Source organism: Capsella rubella, unplaced genomic scaffold (genome assembly GCF_000375325.1).
Source record: "Capsella rubella cultivar Monte Gargano unplaced genomic scaffold, Caprub1_0 scaffold_1, whole genome shotgun sequence".
In the NCBI taxonomy this organism is placed as follows: Eukaryota; Viridiplantae; Streptophyta; class Magnoliopsida; order Brassicales; family Brassicaceae; genus Capsella; species Capsella rubella.
This window is the reverse complement of record NW_006238923.1, coordinates 3,046,874-3,064,612: the sequence shown is the minus strand read 5'-3', so window position 1 is coordinate 3,064,612 and position 17,739 is coordinate 3,046,874. Positions and strand designations below refer to the sequence as shown.

The following is a 17,739-nucleotide window of genomic DNA, read 5'->3' as shown; positions in this document are numbered from 1 at the left end:
GCTTGCCCCCTTAATTGAGACACCGTCTCCAGGTACCCCTTTTATTTTTTAACTTCCCTCCAAAGACTTTCTTTTATCTTATTACTTTCTCTCCCAATTAAAAGTTTTAAATTTGGAATTATATAGATATCTAACCCCCAGGGGTAATTAGTTCATTCAAATTCAGGTTAAGTCATGAGAATAGACAGCAATTTTGGTTTTATTCATATTCGAAACCGACTTCTCTGAGTTATCTGCGTACGGAGTCTTAGGGGACTTGAGTAACCCTTATCTGTTTTCTCTATGCTTTAGACCAATTGTGCAAGGGACAAAGACAAATGCTCACTCGTTAACCAAGATGGAGAAGTATTAGACTAAAACCATAATTCCACTAAATGTTACTCAGAAATTCATAAACACAGAGAGGGTCACTGTCCAACAACATCACACTAAGGGAACACCTCTCTTGGATTATATAGCTTGTTTTTGGCTAATGGTTCGTTTTCTTATTTTTCTGAGTTATTACCAGGAGCCTTCTGCACCTACTGTTGGGTTTGTGAACGCCTTGAAATCCCAGAATGTCTTAAGCGAGTATGGCTCAGAGACCGTCACGCCTTCCTCTGTCATCTTTGCTATCTGCAAATTTCCCATATAACCGAGTTTGGTCAATGATCTGATTCCCCAATTAGATTGAGTTGGCATACAGAAATTAAAACAGACCTGAAGCTTATTGATAGCAGATCTGTCACGGTAAAGAAGTACACGCATACATTTCTCTAGTAGTTTGACACCTTCTTCAAAACTCAGGTCCTCACGCCATTCATCACGAAGAATCGGCCTAGCTAGGTGATTCCCAAACCCTGTGGCAACATGGTTGTCCTCAAAACTAACACCAATCATTGAGACCTATAGAACATCATAGCATTCATTTCAAAACCGCTACGCTCATTACCAAGTTCGAATGCGAGAAAAAGGTCTTATAAGGCATTTACCATCCCAAGGTACTTCTCTCCATTTTTTACACCTCCTAGGACAAGAGTGTTCCACAAAGGGTTGAACTTGTTCCGGCGATTATACATAACTCGGGTCAGATAGTTATGAACTTCTTTCGGTCCCAAGGAATTACCATCATCCCACATGTTATCATTCAGCCTGAAGACAAAAAGAGTTTAAATCATGGGCCAAAGTGGTAATGGTTAACAAGGAAATCGACAAAAAAAGAAACATTGTATCAAACATATTCTTACATGAGCTCATCAAGATAACGCAAAATTTCTTGAAAGTCGCTGATTTCCCCACTGGCACCAAGAAGAGAATGCTTACCAATAGCCTTCATCCTCTCAATGTTCTTGTACCTTAAGGTGGATCCGTATGAACCTGCAGATTAACAAAATGTTGAGCTTATTTTAAAATAACAGTCACACCATTCTCTAGAACCGAAAATCCAGGAATTCAGCATTTGAGTTAAGGAAATGCTTAGAACTCTAGAAGAGGACGAGGCATACTTAGATACTGTATATTATCCAAATTGTTGACTCAATCAGTAAATTTTCTGCATACAAAGTCTTAACACTATTTCATATTGGGGGGGTTAAGGTTATAAAAAAATGTAACTATATCAAAGCCTTTTCTTTTGCTAATGATAAAGTAGGTCTTAAGTGATAATCACCATTCATTCCTATTTCCCAATTAGCCATTTCTTCTATCTTATAATAATCACCAAGGTAGTTTAAGAGACAGAGATAGTAGTGTGCTGGACGTGACAATGCCGCCGGTTTCACTACCAAACTTGAGCACTCAATATACCAACCTCTCACCAAAAATATACTATGATGAATATAAATTTCACACATCCTGACTCCGGATTATTTTTCTTATCTAGCCAGCATTAGTAATATTGCAAGCAACTCACATAGAAGCAAAGCTTAAAAGAGTAAATAGCTTGATCGAGCAACCAAGCAACAATACTGAAACTAGGTAGAGAGCATCATATACCTCCCATATCAGACGCCATTAAAATGCCATCTTTGTACTTGATAGCTACCACTGAGGTTCCAGTTACATACGGGTACCTAACAAAATTATATATGAGACAACGAAATCTCAAATTTTTTTGTCTTCCAAGATTCAAAGAATATTTAATGAGAGAGGTTTTACAATGTTCTTTGGGAATCGGCCTCAGCGTTCTTCACTCCATTACCGTTCTCAATCGGAATCGTAAACTGCCCATGGAAAAGAACAAAAGCACGATAAACAAAAATAAAACATGAGGAAGAGAAAGATTGATCCGACTTACGGTCATCTTCTCAGAAACTCCAATGGCTCCTCTCCCTCTCTCACGATCTGATGTTTCTTCTCGCTCTAACCAAAGTGTTTCTTCTTTGCTCAAGACACACAACTTGAAACGGGTCGGGCCTTACAGTTTCACGAACTGTTATGGGCCATTCAGTTCAATTCAGGCCCGTTTATACATTCAGTCTGTTTAATTCTAATTTGCTACGACTCCTTTACAGTTAAACCTACTGGGCCTGCTCGATTGGCCCGATGCTGCGGTTATTTAGTTATGTTAACATGTAAATACACTTTTGCAATTACAAGTGATAGATGTTTTTTTGGCTCAGCTATAAAATCTGTAAAGGTTGAATTTCTTTGGATTTCTTTTTATTCGTTCAACCATACTTTTCGGCACTGCTATCATATGTATATGTTTGTGTTTCAATTCCATTTCTATAAAAATAGAAAGAAAGAAAACACAAAGAACAATTGAGGAAAGATACCAACATACAACACAAAGACCACAAAGCATAAAACTAGAAGCTTTCAAATATAGAAAATTAAGAAACAAGCAACGTCCTTTTAAGACAATTGTTCCTCCCTGGCTCCAAACTCTTCGATCATCATGTTCTTCTTCTTCTTCTTGTTCATTATGGCGTGGATCTTGGAACAATTGCAGGACTTAAGCAAGCATGAGGGTCCACCAACATTCCCAGTGGAGACAACAGGAAGCTTTTTTGAGATTACCACGGAGTTGATAACATCATCTGTCGGGTGATAAATAGACAAAACCTCGAACCCTTGAAGATCACTCGGTTCAACGACCGGATAAAGAAACGCTCTCGGACCGTGTGCACTCCTCAGCATGAGCACAGCACCTGGAGCCATGTGTTTCTGCAGATGCTCGATCACTTTAACTTTCTCCTCCTTGTTCATCCCAACAAGAGCAGCTAGAAACACGACGTCGAAGCTCTTCAAGCTCTCTGTAACGTCCATTATATCAACGGTGTGGAAGAACATGCGTTGAGAGATGTCTGGATCAGAGGAAACCAGAAGAGAAGCGAGTGAATTCGCAGATGGGTCGATGTCAAAGTTGTGAAAGATTGTGTCCTTGAGATGGGATGAAGCAAGAACGATGGAAGTGAGAGGGAGAGGACCAGATCCAACGAAAGCCACGCTCTTTGGGACAGAGCCATTTAGGTTTTGCGTGAGGAGGTCGAATTCGAGCTTTCCGAGTTTTAGATAGTTGTTGTGATAAGGGAAAATGTTTAAATGGTTAAGTGGGTTGTCTTGAAAAGAGGTCAAGATCGAAGAGAAATGATGTTCTAAGTGACCTTCGGCTTCGCCACAGATCTTGATGAGGTTAAGTCGAATCTCTTGGACAGTCTCACACATCTTGGTGACGTCGATGCTAGGGTTAGGCGGGATGCATGTGGAAACGAGCTGCTTGAATAGAACGTTAACATCTTCGGATGGTTTAAGACTCTCGAGCTTTGAGATCTTTTCGTAGAGGTCGCATATTGTTTTCACCAATTGTTCGTCTTCGCAACCCATGTAGACACTGCACGATGAGGTTTTTGGTTTCTTTTGTTTTTTTTTTTAAACTGTTTTGTGTGTGTGTGTGTGTGTGTTTTTCTTTCTCTGGTGTTGAACTGTTTGGAGTTATGGCTATTTATTGGCAGTGAGGTCGGATCCATATCAGCTCAAAAAGAATCTTATTTATTATTTTAACATTTTCATTATTCAATTTCAAATAAAATACTTGCGTCGTTGTTGATTTTTTTCCATTTTGATTAGGATCACTAGAAAAATACTATTATAAATTTACAAAACTAGACTACATGTCTACATCGTTTTAAAATAATGATAATTTCTTTGGGTTATAGGAGATAACAGTTTAAATATAGGGTTTTGGTTTAGTTTTTATAATTAGTCTGTATTTACCCAATTGATCTTTCTTTATAAAAATTAAAAGAGATAAAGTTTGCATGTGGCCAGTCCATGCATCTATCTACTTCTTCCAGTTCCAACTAGCTCGTATATATGAAACAATACAAAATTGATGCCTTATTATTTTATATGTATAGGCTGATCGATAGGCGTATAGCATGCATGTAAACGTACATGCTAAATGATGAAATAATCCGATATTATTATGCGCAGTTCAAGATGTATAACAACCAAGAGATTTTGTGAATTCTCAAAAGTTTTAGACTTTTTAGTTTCTCAAATTTGGACAACAAATTGCAAGAGTACAAACTATTGAACTGAATATGCGAATTTCAGAAGACGATAATATCTTCGTGGCATGTGCCTTCCACAATTTTCTAACGGCTCTCCTTCGTTTTTTCTCAAATTTTCTCAAATTCTTCACGCAAATCATTTTTTGTTCTATCCAAAAAGAATAAATAAAAGCGATCTTAATTTAGCTTTTAGGAATTTTAGGAGAGTAGCATATATGGGATACGTTGACAACTAAAAAAAAACGTAAATGAAATTATAATCAAATAATAAGAGGTACTTATTAGAGACACACGCCAACTTGAAAAGATCGATATTCTCTTATGAAAGTGACGTATATTATCATATTATATTTCTTATGCAAAGAAAAAAATATATATATATATATATTACTACTGCCTCTTGTATTAACTCCACGGCCAACTTGATATGCCTACAAAATCCATGCAAACTCTTTAATTATATATTTTTCTTTCTTTTAAATTCAGTATTAATTTTTACTTACGTATTTTTTGTCAACGAGATTCCATGATTCCTATATTTTCTTTATTTTTTTAATTGTTTTTGTGTATGTTTATAAAGAAAAATGATTGCGTGAAGAATTTGAGATATTGTAAGAGTAAGACAAGAAAACAAGGAGAGCCATAAGAAGTGTGTGGAAGGCACACGCCAAAAGAACATTATCTTCTTCTGGAAATGGACCTATTCTTAACATTTCCCAAAAATTCAAGATTCAGTTTGATAATTGCATGAAAGCTTTTTAAAATTTTGTCAATTTTAATATTTGAAAGCAGATGAAAGGAAGTATATTTGGTCAAGTTACAAGTTATAATCATCTTTCACTTCATTGTCAACTCCATCTCTTCCTCACATTATTTTCCTTCTTATTATTAATTTATGTCCTAAGATCATGTTTTATCAACACATTTGTTTACTGATATTTTATATATGCTACTCCTAAATTTGTCACTCATAACAAATAATAAGCTATCTACTAAACCAATACAAGGAAAAAAAAAAAAAAACTTCTTTAATGGGCCTCACAGGTGGATAAGCCCACAAATTTCAACACTCAAAAGGCCTTGCCGGTTTTGATGTACTTTTCTCTCTTGGTCTGTATGGTTTCGAATTCGAACTTTCGATAACTGACTCCAAAATCTAGTCCGGTTAACTCACAAATCAATTTCATTGAAGAAAAAACTGTCATCGTTCTGAGTTGGGTGGGGTTTCGAGCTCTAATGGCTGAACATGCGACATCGGAAGCAGTCGTGAATGTACCGGCGGCGCAATTTGATTCTCAGGTTTCAGAGCCGTTTGTTGTAACTCTTTTGGTTCGGCATCTTCCTGATGGAATTCCTCATGATATCGTCTCTAGGCTCTTCTCTCAGTACGGAGCTTCTGCTGTTCGTCCTTGCTCCGGTGGAAAGTAATACTTTCAGCTACCTTTATCTTTAGACTCACTTGGAAATTAGTATTAGTTAGAAGGTTTTAGGTATCGTTAGAAGTTATGGGACTGAAAAGTTCTTAGTTGTTTTTTTCCTGTTCATAAGGCTTTTGAAGGAATATATCTTGGAATGTTAGATTATTACATGGTGAAAAGACTGTTTCATTACTCGAGAAGAAGTGATTGAATGTGGATTAGTCTAACTTGACATATTATTATATTTGCTAGCACAGATTGAGAAATGCTGCATTTGTGGATTTCAAGAATGAAGCTTTTGCTTCTCAAGCACATCGTCAATTAAATGGGTAATAGTTTCAGAATTTCTCATCTTCCATTAATATGCTGGAATGAAGTTTCTCAGACTCCTTTTTTTTGTCTTCTGGTTTGATGGTTGTGTAGGCTGAGGTTTCTTGGTAAGGTTCTACAAGTACAGAGAGCTAATAAACCTAATGAGAACAAAAAGTCTCGACAAATAGAAGAATCTATGATCAAGGGAAATGCTTTCTCTACAGTTGTCGCCAACAGTGATTCAAAACCTGAGCAGATGCTTTCTGGCGAACCGATAGCTCCTAAACTCGGCATAAACTATCCATTTCCTCCTCACCTGCAGTAAGTTTTACTGTGACTACTTTTTTTAGATTTGTTTCATCTCCTATCACTTTATTTTTAAAATAGGTATGAGTGTTAGTGTGTGTAAGTCTCCTCATCCTTCTAAACACAATGTGAAAACACAACACTATTCTTTAATCATTTTATCGCTTCAGATGTTTGATCGGTTTCATTTTGCAGATATGCTTACCCACCACCTGATGACAATATATTAGCCAACATTACTAATGCCCTTATCGCTGTGCCACCGTTATACACCCAGGTTAGCTCTAATGTCACTGACTCACTGTATATGACCGGTGACTATAAGTGTTTTTCATTTATAATCTGCAGATATCAACTATCATGGTGTGCAGAAAAAAACTAGAAATGTAATTTTAGACCTTTTGATCATAGGTGCTGCATCTGATGAACAAAATGAATCTCCCCCCTCCTTTTCGCCTTGCCCTGCCCAGACCACCTCTATCTAAAACTGGCCCCCAACCAACTGACTTGGAGAATCAATCTAGTAGCGAGTCAGAGATGGAATCTGATGAGGTATGATGCGTCATGCCATATCTGCATTTTTATGATTTTAAGAACATGGCTTCATGCTAAGCTTGTTATGGGTGCTTAGATTTACATACCACAGTTGTTGCTTTGTTCTCATTTTATTTTCTTTTCGTTAGTAAACTCATGTGATAAATGATAACTGATGCAATATTCATTGATACTGAGTACTTGGGTAAGAATTGTGATGGTATTACGTTTAGGATACAGGTACATCAAAATCAGGAAGGAAGCGTGCTAGACATGAAAATCTTGTTGGTCCTGGTATGGACAAGGATGTGCCGCATGAGACTGTTGGAGTGAAACCTTCTTCTTTGACTCCAAAAGAGATCCCTCGAATTAGAAAGAATAAACATGTTATGCAGGTATCCTATTATCCACAATTACATTTCAATAAAAATATGCTGTGTAGTTATGCTGATATATGTAAGGTCATGCCGTTAGATCAAGATTACCCAAAAAGTTGCTCAAGACGAAGATAAAGAGGATAATGAGAATGAAAATCCTGAAGACGAGCCCAGAGAAGAAGATACAAACTTTAAACCCTTTGTGAGTATAGAAGAGTTGGAGAAAGGAAAATTACCTTCACAAGATATTCTTTCACTGCCTATGTTCAAGGTATGGATACTAAGATCAAGTTATATAATATATTTATATTAAGTAGAACCTTCCTAATGATGTGAGAGCCTGATTATCAGTTCCAGCCTTTTCTTTGGGTATGGGAAATGTATTTTGTCTCATTGTCTAGGCACACTTGTTAGTTGTTACTAAGGATTCTCTATGCATGAAAATATAATTACTGCATAATAATGTTATCTTTTCTATGTTCTTTCATGAATATTTCCCTTCTTTATCTTATAATTCCAAATATAAAGTATCATTTCCGAAGAAATATACTCACTGATGACTGAGAGAAAATGCTTTTTTTTTTTTTTAATTGTGTGCAGAATTACACAGCTGGGAATCCATCGGTTGTGCTGTATATCAAAAACCTTGCCAAAGATGTTGCTATTGATGATTTCTACTACATATTTGGTAAGAAATAGTACTGCTAGTCAAATCAAAATCTTGTAAAATACTACAATCTACGAGTTGTTAATTTACAAGTTGTTGCCTGCTGACTACACCTTGCCTTTCTGGAAGTCTAAATTTTTGCATTCATGTAGGGTCACAATTTGAAAGCATGGAAGCAGCTAAATCCAGTCTTGGTGTGAGGCTGATGCAGGTGATGATGCTTGCGTCCATGGACTTTCTTAACCTTAAACTTGCCTTGGATTATTATCAATCTCCTCTTTTATGACTATGATTGAAAGTGTGAATTAAATAATATTACAGGAAGGAAGGATGAGAGGGCAAGCTTTTTTGACATTTCCATCTGTTGAAGTCGCACATCGTGCTCTGGTTATAATCCTTAACAACACCCTCTGCATAAATGTCTAAATACTATCAAGTATATATCATTAACAAGCATTCATTTTGCGCCTTAAGATAAGACAAAAGCGTGACTGAAGTGTTCTTTGTGACTTTGCAGAATCTTGTAAATGGTTTTGTGTTCAAAGGAAAACCAATGATAATCCAGTTTGGCAGGAATCCTGGAGCAGCCAAGCCAAACGAATGATATATATATATATATATATATATAAGTGTTGTTTTCTTGTTGGTAGAATTTAAGGTTTTTGTGGGTTCATCATGTAACTTTGACTCTCAGATTAAAAAAGTCAATAAAAATATAGCTGCCTAATATTTAATGGTAGAAGCTGAGATTTGCTAAAATGAATCCTTGAAATCATTTCTTGCTAGATTCGTTTGTGTACACAATTATGTTCTTGTTATATTCATGGAGAAGAACCACCGCTCTTCGCTCTTACACTATAATCAAACATTCTTGTTCTTCTTATTCGACTTTGGTATCTGACGGTAACATCATCTCAATCCAACACTTTCATTCTCTTCTGCACAAAAATGAATCAAACCTCAGAATCATCCACCAGCTCCATTCTCACATCACCACTTCTGGGCTTCTTCTCCTTCATCAGAAGCAGAACTCTGGGAAAATTTTTCTATTCAATCCTCTGCTTCGATGCTATTCTCTTGGCGAAACCCCTCTTCGGGCTTACTTCCTCTACGACCAACTCCAGCGGCTCCATTTCTTGTCTGATCACAACAAGAGACTGCCTCCTTTTGATAGCTTCACTTACCTCTTTCTCTTGAAAGCGAGTTCGAATCCGAGATTCCCATCTTCACTACTGGGAATTGGACTCCATGGGCTGACGCTAAAACTGGGTTTTGAATTTCATGTCTACGTGCAGACAGCTTTGGTCGGCATGTACCTCGTTGGTGGAGACATGATTGATGCTTACAGAGTGTTTGACGAAATGCCTGAGAGAAATCCGGTAACTTGGAATGTCATGATCACTGGCCTGACTAATATGGGAGAATTTGGAAAAGCTCTTTTCTTTTTGGAGAAGATGCCGAATCGGACGGTAGTATCGTGGACCACTATCATTGATGGGTATGCACGAGTAAATAAACCCAAAGAAGCTATACTCTTGTTTTCAAGAATGGTTGCTTGCGACGCCATAATGCCAAACGAGGTAACCATTCTAGCCATTCTCCCAGCTGTTTGGAACTTTGGAGATCAAAAGATGTGCGGATCGGTTCATGCTTATGTCAGGAAAAGAGGGTTTGTTCCATGGGACATCCGTGTCACAAACTCACTCATCGACGCTTATGCAAAATCTGGGTGTATTCAAAACGCGTTGAAGTTTTTCATGGAGGTTCCAAACGAAAGAAAGAATCTGGTATCATGGACAACGATGATCTCGGCGTTTGCAATGCACGGAATGGGGAGAGAAGCGGTCAGTATGTTCGAAGACATGGAAAGATTCGGATTGAAACCGAACAGAGTGACCATGGTGAGTGTGTTGAACGCTTGTAGCCATGGAGGTTTAGCAGAAGAAGAATTTCTAGAGTTTTTCAACAAAATGGTAAATAAATACAAGATCATGCCGGATGTAAAACACTATGGATGTCTAGTAGATATGTTGAGAAGGAAAGGAAGATTAGAAGAAGCAGAGAAGATTGCTTTGGAGATCCCAATCGACCAGAAGGCCGTGGTTTGGAGAATGCTTCTTGGAGCTTGTAGCGTTTATGATGATGCAGAAATGGCTGAGAGGATTACTAGGAAGCTAATGGAGTTGGAAGGCAGCCATGGAGGAGACTATGTGCTTATGTCCAACATCTTTTGTGGTACTGGAAGATTTTCAGATGCTCAGAGATTTCGTAAACTGATGGATGTTAGAGGAGTGGTTAAACATGCAGGACATTCACAGTTGACATAGCAGAACACATACTATATAAGACTCCTTGTAATTAGGACTTCAAACTAATCTTCAACTAATAGAAACCTTGAGTTTAAATCTTGATGGTCTGTCTTCCAGCTTCAAATGGTGATCCCCGAAATCCAAGTTCTTTGCAATACATTGATCCATCAGGCAGATCAAACTCATATCAGCAGGTACCACTGTTACACATTCAATCTTTTTGTATGGAATCAGTTTTTTTTTTTTTTTTTTTTCTTTTTTGTGATCTGTATCAAGAAATTTATTGGACTAGAACTGCATGATTAGGTCTCTCGCAAACGGCTAACAAAATAACAGAAATATGGCCATTTAATCTATATATTTATTCTGAGTATAAGAGCATTGTCTCATTGCTGTTTCTTTCAGTGTGAGGGTTCCCTTGATCTATCATCATATGTATTAACATAATTTGTTTTCTATTTATTTCTCAGGCTATTATGGAAGTAGGAGAGGTCATCCAGTTTTATGACTCTGATAAGCGATTTCCTGCCTGGGGTTTTGGAGGAAGAACATCGGATGGCTCTGTGTCCCATGCTTTAAACTTGAATGGAGCATCATATGGCGACGAGGTAACTTACAAGACAGAAAACTGTTTTGCCTTTTTTATTATTGGAACTAGTGTATTGTGCTTATACTGGTGTATATTATTACAAATAAATTATACTGAACTTTTGTCTCTTTTATAGTTTCAGAACCATGAACATTGCATTCTCGAAATTACATGTTAAGTGTCACATAGTTTCATATTCTCTTTTCCTTTTCAGGTTGTTGTAGTTGAAGGAATCATGGCAGCTTATGCGAGTTCTCTTCGCAATGTTGCTCTAGCGGGACCAACTCTATTCAGCCATGTGGTTGACAAGGCTGCTCATACTGCTTCACAGTCACTCTCACAAAACAGTCCAAAGTACTATGTTCTGCTCATCATTACAGTAAGAGACCGAGAACTCAGATGCGTAATAACTCTGGCCAAATTCAGATCGAATGTGCATCCGTTATTAATGAATCTATTAGATTGAATGTCAAAATGTTTGGATGTGTGAACAGGATGGAGTCCTTATAGACATGGCGGGTACAGTAGACGCATTGGTGAGAGCTTCTGATCTCCCGTTGTCAGTTCTTATAGTCGGTGTGGGAAACACAGACTTCAGACAAATGGAGGTAAAAGTTTTGTTTTTGTCTAGTAAATAAGTTTTATATCTCATCTCGCTGTTAGCTCGTATCGTCTCTGTCAAAAGCTTCAAGTTCTTGTCTAGTGTGACTTGACCTTGTAAATATTTCAGATACTTGATGCTGATAATGGTCGCCGGTTAGAGAGTTCTACCGGTAGGATAGCTACACGGGACATCGTTCAATTCGTGCCTATGAAAGACATCCATAGTGAGTTTTAGATATCTTCATTTACAAATATTTCTATACATTTCAAAGGCATTGTTTGTGTTATCTATATATAGATGCGATTTGGATTTGATAGTAAAAAAATTGAAATTTGGTTGGGGTGCAGGTGGACAAGTGTCAGTGGTGCAGGCACTTCTAGAAGAACTTCCCGGTCAATTTCTGAGCTATGTCCGTTCCAGAAATATCAATCCGGTCGGCGCTCCTGCAATTTGAGTTCACCGCATAGTCTATTTTCATTTATTTTGCTAGCATAGTTCAACATGCTCTCAATTTACTTAATTTGGAAAAACAAATGAAGGAAAACATATAAGAAATTGCTAAAGCATGTATATAATTATACATTTATAGCATAAATGCATCACCGTAGCATCATTTTTCTTGTATATATGAATATTATGTAACTTATTGACAAAGAATAAGAAGAATCTGATATAATCACGCATCAAAATGTAAAACTGATTAGATACGATGACAAGAGAAGAAAGACATCTGTCAAAATTAGCCGAAGAATAATACTTCAAAAAGAAAAAAACGTTGGAGATCAGGGGATCGAACCCCGTGCCTCTCGCATGCAAAGCGAGCGCTCTACCATTTGAGCTACATCCCCATATTGTTGTAATCGTAGGCATAATAAACTTTAAATTTCAAGAATTAACAGATAAACTGATAAAGTATGAATGTCCTCCTACATTCAAACATGCTATATATGAACCGAAGGATTGATGAACGGGAAAGCGAAGCCCATTCTAAACCCTATATATTTGGCTTTCAACAAAATGGTAAACAAATACAAGATCATGCCGAATGTAAAACACTATGGATGTCTAGTAGATATTTTGAATAAGGAAAGGAAGATTAGAAGAAGCAGAGAAGATTGCTTTGGAGATCCCAATCGACCAGAAGGCCGTGGTTTGGAGAATGCTTCTTGGAGCTTGTAGCGTTTATGATGATGCAGAAATGGATGAGAGGATTACTAGGAAGCTAATGGAGTTGGAAGGCAGCCATGGAGGAGACTATGTGCTTATGTCCAACATCTTATGTGGTACTGGAAGATTTTTCAGATGCTCAGAGATTTCGTAAACTGATGGATGTTAGAGGAGTGGTTAAACATGCAGGACATTCACAGTTGACATAGCACAGAACACATACTATATAAGACTCCTTGTAATTAGGACTTCAAACTAATCTTCAACTAATGAGTATTTGTGCTCTTTCTTTCTTATCATAAACTTCCAAAGTTTTGGGAGCTGATTTAGAACGTGTTCCCATATCTTTGGTGCTAAATGAAGTCTCAGTTTAGCTGAGATATTACTGTGACAAAGATGTGTATCAATTCTAGAATGGAGTCGTGCAAAGGGATCAAGAACAATAATCTTAAATCATGAGAACTAAACTAACTGGATCAATGAGTAGCAAGAACGTGCAAGATGGCATAAAAGCAGTCCAGTTTTCACATTACAAAAAGTTTGCTTTATGTGGGTTACTTATACATCTCATCATCCATCCAAGTCAGATTTTGAGTAGCTTTTACGCTAATCAATCCTTCACACGAGAAACCCATTAATGCAAAAATACATATATACACCATCAATGTTCCTCGGTCCACGCTTTTGGAATTTTCTAGATTAAAATAAATCAGTTGGAATCCAACGGCTGAGATCTCGTAAAATCCAACAAACCAAGTACCCGAGAGATCTGCTTCTTCTGTTTACTATACTACTCTCCACGAGAAGCACACCACCTACTTCTTTTTTTTGTTACTATCACCGTCACCAACCGCTAAGATCTTTCCACGTGTCAAATTAATTATGCCCCAGCCATCTTTCGCCGTTTCATCCAATATCAAAGCGCCATGTCACACCTAATGACAACTGAATCTGATGTGTCATTTATTGATTGGATAACGTGCCTGCTTACTTACACGACGTAGCAAATAAGGCTAAAATCCATGAGAGCAAGTGAACTAACCAGCTTCCCAGTGGAATATATATACTCCAGGTCTTATACATCATCTTCTGATCGATTCTCGGAGAAGCTCCGATCTGAGTTCTTAGCAATGGCGAAATTAATCCCTAGCCTCGTCTCTCTCATTCTTATTGGTCTCCTCGCGATCGCCTCCGCGACAGTGATCTTCGAAGAGCGCTTTGATGGTATGTGTATGCATCTCTACTCTCTGTACTCTAGTGTCTCTAGGTTCCACTGAATGCGTTCGTTTATTTTCTTGGTTTGAGATATCTTCATCAATTTGAGTTTTGATGTGATCATTTAACGATGTAGAGATAAGAGATCCATTGTCGATCATGCTACGATATCCTCGTTTTTATCGGATAGAAACTTTTTCAAATGTTTGATCTTAGTTATTGTGGATCTATGACTTTATTGATTTTGGTTTGTGATTTCGAATTTCTAATCGGGGATCCAGAAATGGTCGCCAACTTTTGGTATCACGAGAGCAATGCTTTAGCGATGATTTCGAACTCTGGCATGATAGTTTCAATCTAAACCATTGTTAATTTTCTGATTTGAAAAGCTAAAGGATATCTACGCTTACCTAATATCTAGTTGAACAATTCGTGTATCTTGTATTTGGATTCTCTTGTTGTTCTGGAGTTAATATTCTTGTGATTCTTCTTTCTGATCTCTGTCTTGCTATGTTGTCTCCATTTCTATAGATGGATGGGAGAGCAGATGGGTCAAATCTGAGTGGAAGAAGGATGATAACACTGCTGGGGAGTGGAAACACACTGCCGGAAACTGGTCTGGTGACAGTAACGATAAAGGTATGATTCATCCTTCAGAGCTAGTCAGAGACTCATGGAACACTGTTTCCAGACATATTCCCAGTTTTGTTAATGCTTTGTTTGCAATTACCATTGCCATGCAGGTATCCAGACCAGTGAGGACTACAGATTCTACGCCATTTCAGCTGAGTTCCCTGAATTCAGTAACAAGGACAAAACCTTAGTCTTCCAATTCTCAGTCAAGCACGAGCAAAAGCTTGACTGTGGTGGTGGCTACATGAAGCTGCTCAGTGGTGATGTTGACCAGAAGAAATTTGGTGGAGACACCCCATATAGGTACGTATCCTGTCTCTTCTCACTCTAATCACCTCAACCTTTTCTACTGACATCGATATCTCAATATTTAAATCTAACCATTTGGTCTTACTTGCAGTATCATGTTTGGTCCCGATATCTGTGGCTACAGCACAAAGAAAGTTCATGCTATCCTTACCTACAATGAAGCCAACCATCTGATCAAGAAGGATGTTCCATGTGAAACTGACCAGCTCACCCATGTGTACACATTTATCCTCCGTCCAGATGCTACTTACAGCATTCTCATCGACAATGTTGAGAAGCAAACTGGAAGCTTGTACTCTGACTGGGATCTTCTCCCACCCAAGAAAATCAAGGACCCCAGCGCCAAGAAGGTATTATTTACTTATGAACAACCGGACTAAATTGAGAGCCATCTAGTTATACATTAATTATGGAGCAAACTCGAACCAACATCATCAAAGTTCATGCAATCTGAGTCTCTGATCAATTCGGTTGATTATACATACTATCAATCATACCAATTGGTTCTATTTTTTTACAGCCTGAGGACTGGGACGAGCAAGAATATATTCCTGACCCTGAAGACAAGAAACCTGATGGATACGATGATATCCCAAAGGAGATCCCAGACACAGACTCGAAGAAGGTACCTACGTTGACCATAACTGATGAACTGATTCAAAATCAAAAATATCTTGCTGTGTTTACTGTCTTTTCTTTAACTCCTTTCTCCTAGCCTGAGGACTGGGATGATGAAGAAGATGGTGAGTGGACTGCCCCAACCATCCCCAACCCTGAGTACATGGGTGAATGGAAGCCTAAGGTTTGTCAATCTTGCTCTCAGAAAATATCTAAATCCTCGTCAACGTTTTTCTTCATCTCAAGGTTTATCATATATTTCTGTAGCAAATCAAGAACCCCAACTACAAGGGCAAGTGGAAGGCTCCATTGATCGATAACCCTGGTAAATTACTACTCTCCGTGGCCATATTTTTCATGTTGCATATTATACATGTAATTTGTTGTTCTACTTCTGTTAATTGTAGTTTGATGGCCTTTGGTATGCCTAGAAATCTCTTACAATTTAGATTGTTTTTTTTACTAAGTTGATGGCTATCTAAGGGTTCCTATAAACTCAAATGCTGAAGTAATTCCTTACTTCAATATGGTTGAAAGGTGTTTCTGTGTTTGGTTGTCTAACCAATTAAAATAGAAACATGTATGTAACCCATTTTTTTAGTCTTCTCTATTATTAAACCCAGGGTCACACCAATTGGACACATTCAGTAACATGTTTGTATGGATTTGACTGTAGTACTAAACATCTGATTTTGTTTGCTTGCATAAATTTGCATGAAAATCTATCTCTCCGATTCATAATATCCAACAATTACCGTGCCTAATTTAAACTGACTTTTCACACAGACTTCAAGGATGACCCAGAGCTTTATGTCTTCCCCAAGCTGAAGTACGTTGGACTCGAATTGTGGCAGGTAAATAAATCTTGTCACTGTGAATGACCTTTTATCTTCCAAGTTCTGCTCTGGTCCCATGACTTGCATCTAAATATCTATCACTCATTCAGGTGAAATCAGGATCATTGTTCGACAATGTCTTGATCTGCGATGACCCAGACTACGCGAAGAAGTTGGCAGATGAAACCTGGGGAAAGCTCAAGGATGTACGTCTTTAGAATACACATTTCCATCAATACAACTCTTGGATTGTGGTTACTGATCTAAACATCGATCTTATATCACATTGCAGGCGGAGAAAGCAGCTTTCGATGAGGCAGAGAAGAAGAAAGAGGAAGAGGTACCACTTTCTCAACCAAATATCTCTCCTAATTAGTTATCACAATTCATAATATTCTCTAGAACAAAAAGGCCTTGTTGATCTGAGACTCCATAATTTTTTTGGTTTGTTTGTTCTGTGCTGATACAGGAATCCAAGGACGCACCTGCGGAATCTGATGTAAGCACTTGTGATTGATCAAAGATTGATAGTCTTCTCTGCTTCTGTCAAGGTTCTGATACTATATTTGTGATTTATATTCCAGGCTGACGAAGAACCAGAGGATGATGAAGGAGATGATTCCGATTCTGAATCTAAGGCAGAGGAGAGCAAATCAGAAGATAGTGATGAAACAGCTGAGAAAGACGCCGCCGCTCATGTAAGCTTTCCACAATGTCACGCTAAAATTTCCACTCACTCTATAATTATGTTGTTTTAATTGAGTTGGCTACGTTGGATGATTTGGTTTTGCAGGATGAGCTGTAAGCGAAGGATGTTGAAGATCTAAAGACCAAAGTTTTCTAGTCTTTATTGTTTTATCCTTTCTTTTGAAGTATTTTAGTATCTAGTTTGTCGGAGATAGAAACAAGTTTTTTAGCAAAATTTAAAGCAGAATACAATGACTGTCAGATGCTCCTTTTAGACTGAAAAAAACCCATGAAGAAGTTTTGCTGTTGCATCTCTCCACTCTTGTTTCTCTGTTAAGCCAAAATCCGCTAAAAAATCAGATTGTGGTGAACTTGAACTGCTCGACCCTTTTAAAATTCCATTGCATCTCCATTGTCGATCAAGCAATACAGTCAACTAAGTTCATATAATCGCTGAGATTCTCAATTAACATAAGTAACGTCGTAATCAGGACCTCAATCTTCATTGACCTTTCATCTGAGTGCTAATTTCTTTTTCATTTTAGCTGACTCGTTCATCGACATGACAATGACAAAAATGTGTATTCATTCAATGGAGAGCTTAAATCATATACTTAGAGAACAAGAATCCCTAAATGGATTAACGAATAGCAAGAACATGC

General features: G+C 37.7%; 6 protein-coding genes across 7 annotated transcripts; 4 read left to right on the top strand and 2 right to left on the bottom strand.

The window, feature by feature from the left end:
* Positions 1-310: 310 nt before the first annotated feature.
* On the bottom strand, positions 311-2,359 carry LOC17899254 (proteasome subunit beta type-4). Its single transcript, XM_006304043.2, has 7 exons — positions 2,276-2,359; positions 2,137-2,201; positions 1,975-2,051; positions 1,227-1,356; positions 972-1,131; positions 700-885; positions 311-615 (listed from the first exon to the last, which is right to left on the bottom strand). The coding sequence occupies exons 1-7, from the start codon at positions 2,279-2,281 to the stop codon at positions 502-504; spliced, it is 738 nt and encodes a 245-aa protein (XP_006304105.2). The 5' UTR covers positions 2,282-2,359; the 3' UTR covers positions 311-501.
* Positions 2,360-2,800: 441 nt separating this feature from the next.
* On the bottom strand, positions 2,801-3,879 carry LOC17898438 (nicotianamine synthase 3). The gene has a single exon (XM_006305306.2). It carries the CDS (start codon positions 3,805-3,807, stop codon positions 2,836-2,838), a length of 972 nt encoding a protein of 323 aa, XP_006305368.1. The 5' UTR covers positions 3,808-3,879; the 3' UTR covers positions 2,801-2,835.
* Positions 3,880-5,694: 1,815 nt separating this feature from the next.
* LOC17900752 (U11/U12 small nuclear ribonucleoprotein 65 kDa protein) lies at positions 5,695-8,852 on the top strand. The gene is made up of 11 exons (XM_023776856.1): positions 5,695-5,920; positions 6,172-6,243; positions 6,338-6,547; positions 6,728-6,809; positions 6,944-7,084; positions 7,300-7,461; positions 7,541-7,714; positions 8,044-8,131; positions 8,263-8,321; positions 8,432-8,497; positions 8,628-8,852. Exons 1-11 carry the CDS (start codon positions 5,733-5,735, stop codon positions 8,712-8,714), a joined length of 1,329 nt encoding a protein of 442 aa, XP_023632624.1. The 5' UTR covers positions 5,695-5,732; the 3' UTR covers positions 8,715-8,852.
* A 44-nt stretch (positions 8,853-8,896) lies between these two features.
* On the top strand, positions 8,897-10,455 carry LOC17897945 (pentatricopeptide repeat-containing protein At1g09220, mitochondrial). Its single transcript, XM_006304716.2, has one exon. It carries the CDS (start codon positions 8,917-8,919, stop codon positions 10,435-10,437), a length of 1,521 nt encoding a protein of 506 aa, XP_006304778.1. The 5' UTR covers positions 8,897-8,916; the 3' UTR covers positions 10,438-10,455.
* LOC17896910 (protein BONZAI 3) lies at positions 10,434-12,236 on the top strand. 2 transcript variants are annotated; one of them, XM_006303260.2, is made up of 6 exons: positions 10,434-10,613; positions 10,890-11,027; positions 11,223-11,387; positions 11,503-11,616; positions 11,739-11,835; positions 11,960-12,236. In XM_006303260.2, exons 1-6 carry the CDS (start codon positions 10,521-10,523, stop codon positions 12,064-12,066), a joined length of 714 nt encoding a protein of 237 aa, XP_006303322.1. In that variant the 5' UTR covers positions 10,434-10,520; the 3' UTR covers positions 12,067-12,236. The 2 variants fall into 2 exon arrangements, with proteins under 2 accessions (XP_006303322.1, XP_023632625.1); XM_023776857.1 differs by having other exon boundaries at positions 11,223-11,411.
* Positions 12,237-13,859: 1,623 nt separating this feature from the next.
* Positions 13,860-17,396, top strand: LOC17898710 (calreticulin-2). The gene is made up of 13 exons (XM_023777374.1): positions 13,860-14,003; positions 14,526-14,633; positions 14,738-14,930; positions 15,028-15,286; positions 15,457-15,561; positions 15,652-15,738; positions 15,822-15,879; positions 16,341-16,408; positions 16,501-16,596; positions 16,683-16,730; positions 16,860-16,889; positions 16,975-17,088; positions 17,184-17,396. Exons 1-13 carry the CDS (start codon positions 13,910-13,912, stop codon positions 17,193-17,195), a joined length of 1,272 nt encoding a protein of 423 aa, XP_023633142.1. The 5' UTR covers positions 13,860-13,909; the 3' UTR covers positions 17,196-17,396.
* Positions 17,397-17,739: the final 343 nt, after the last annotated feature.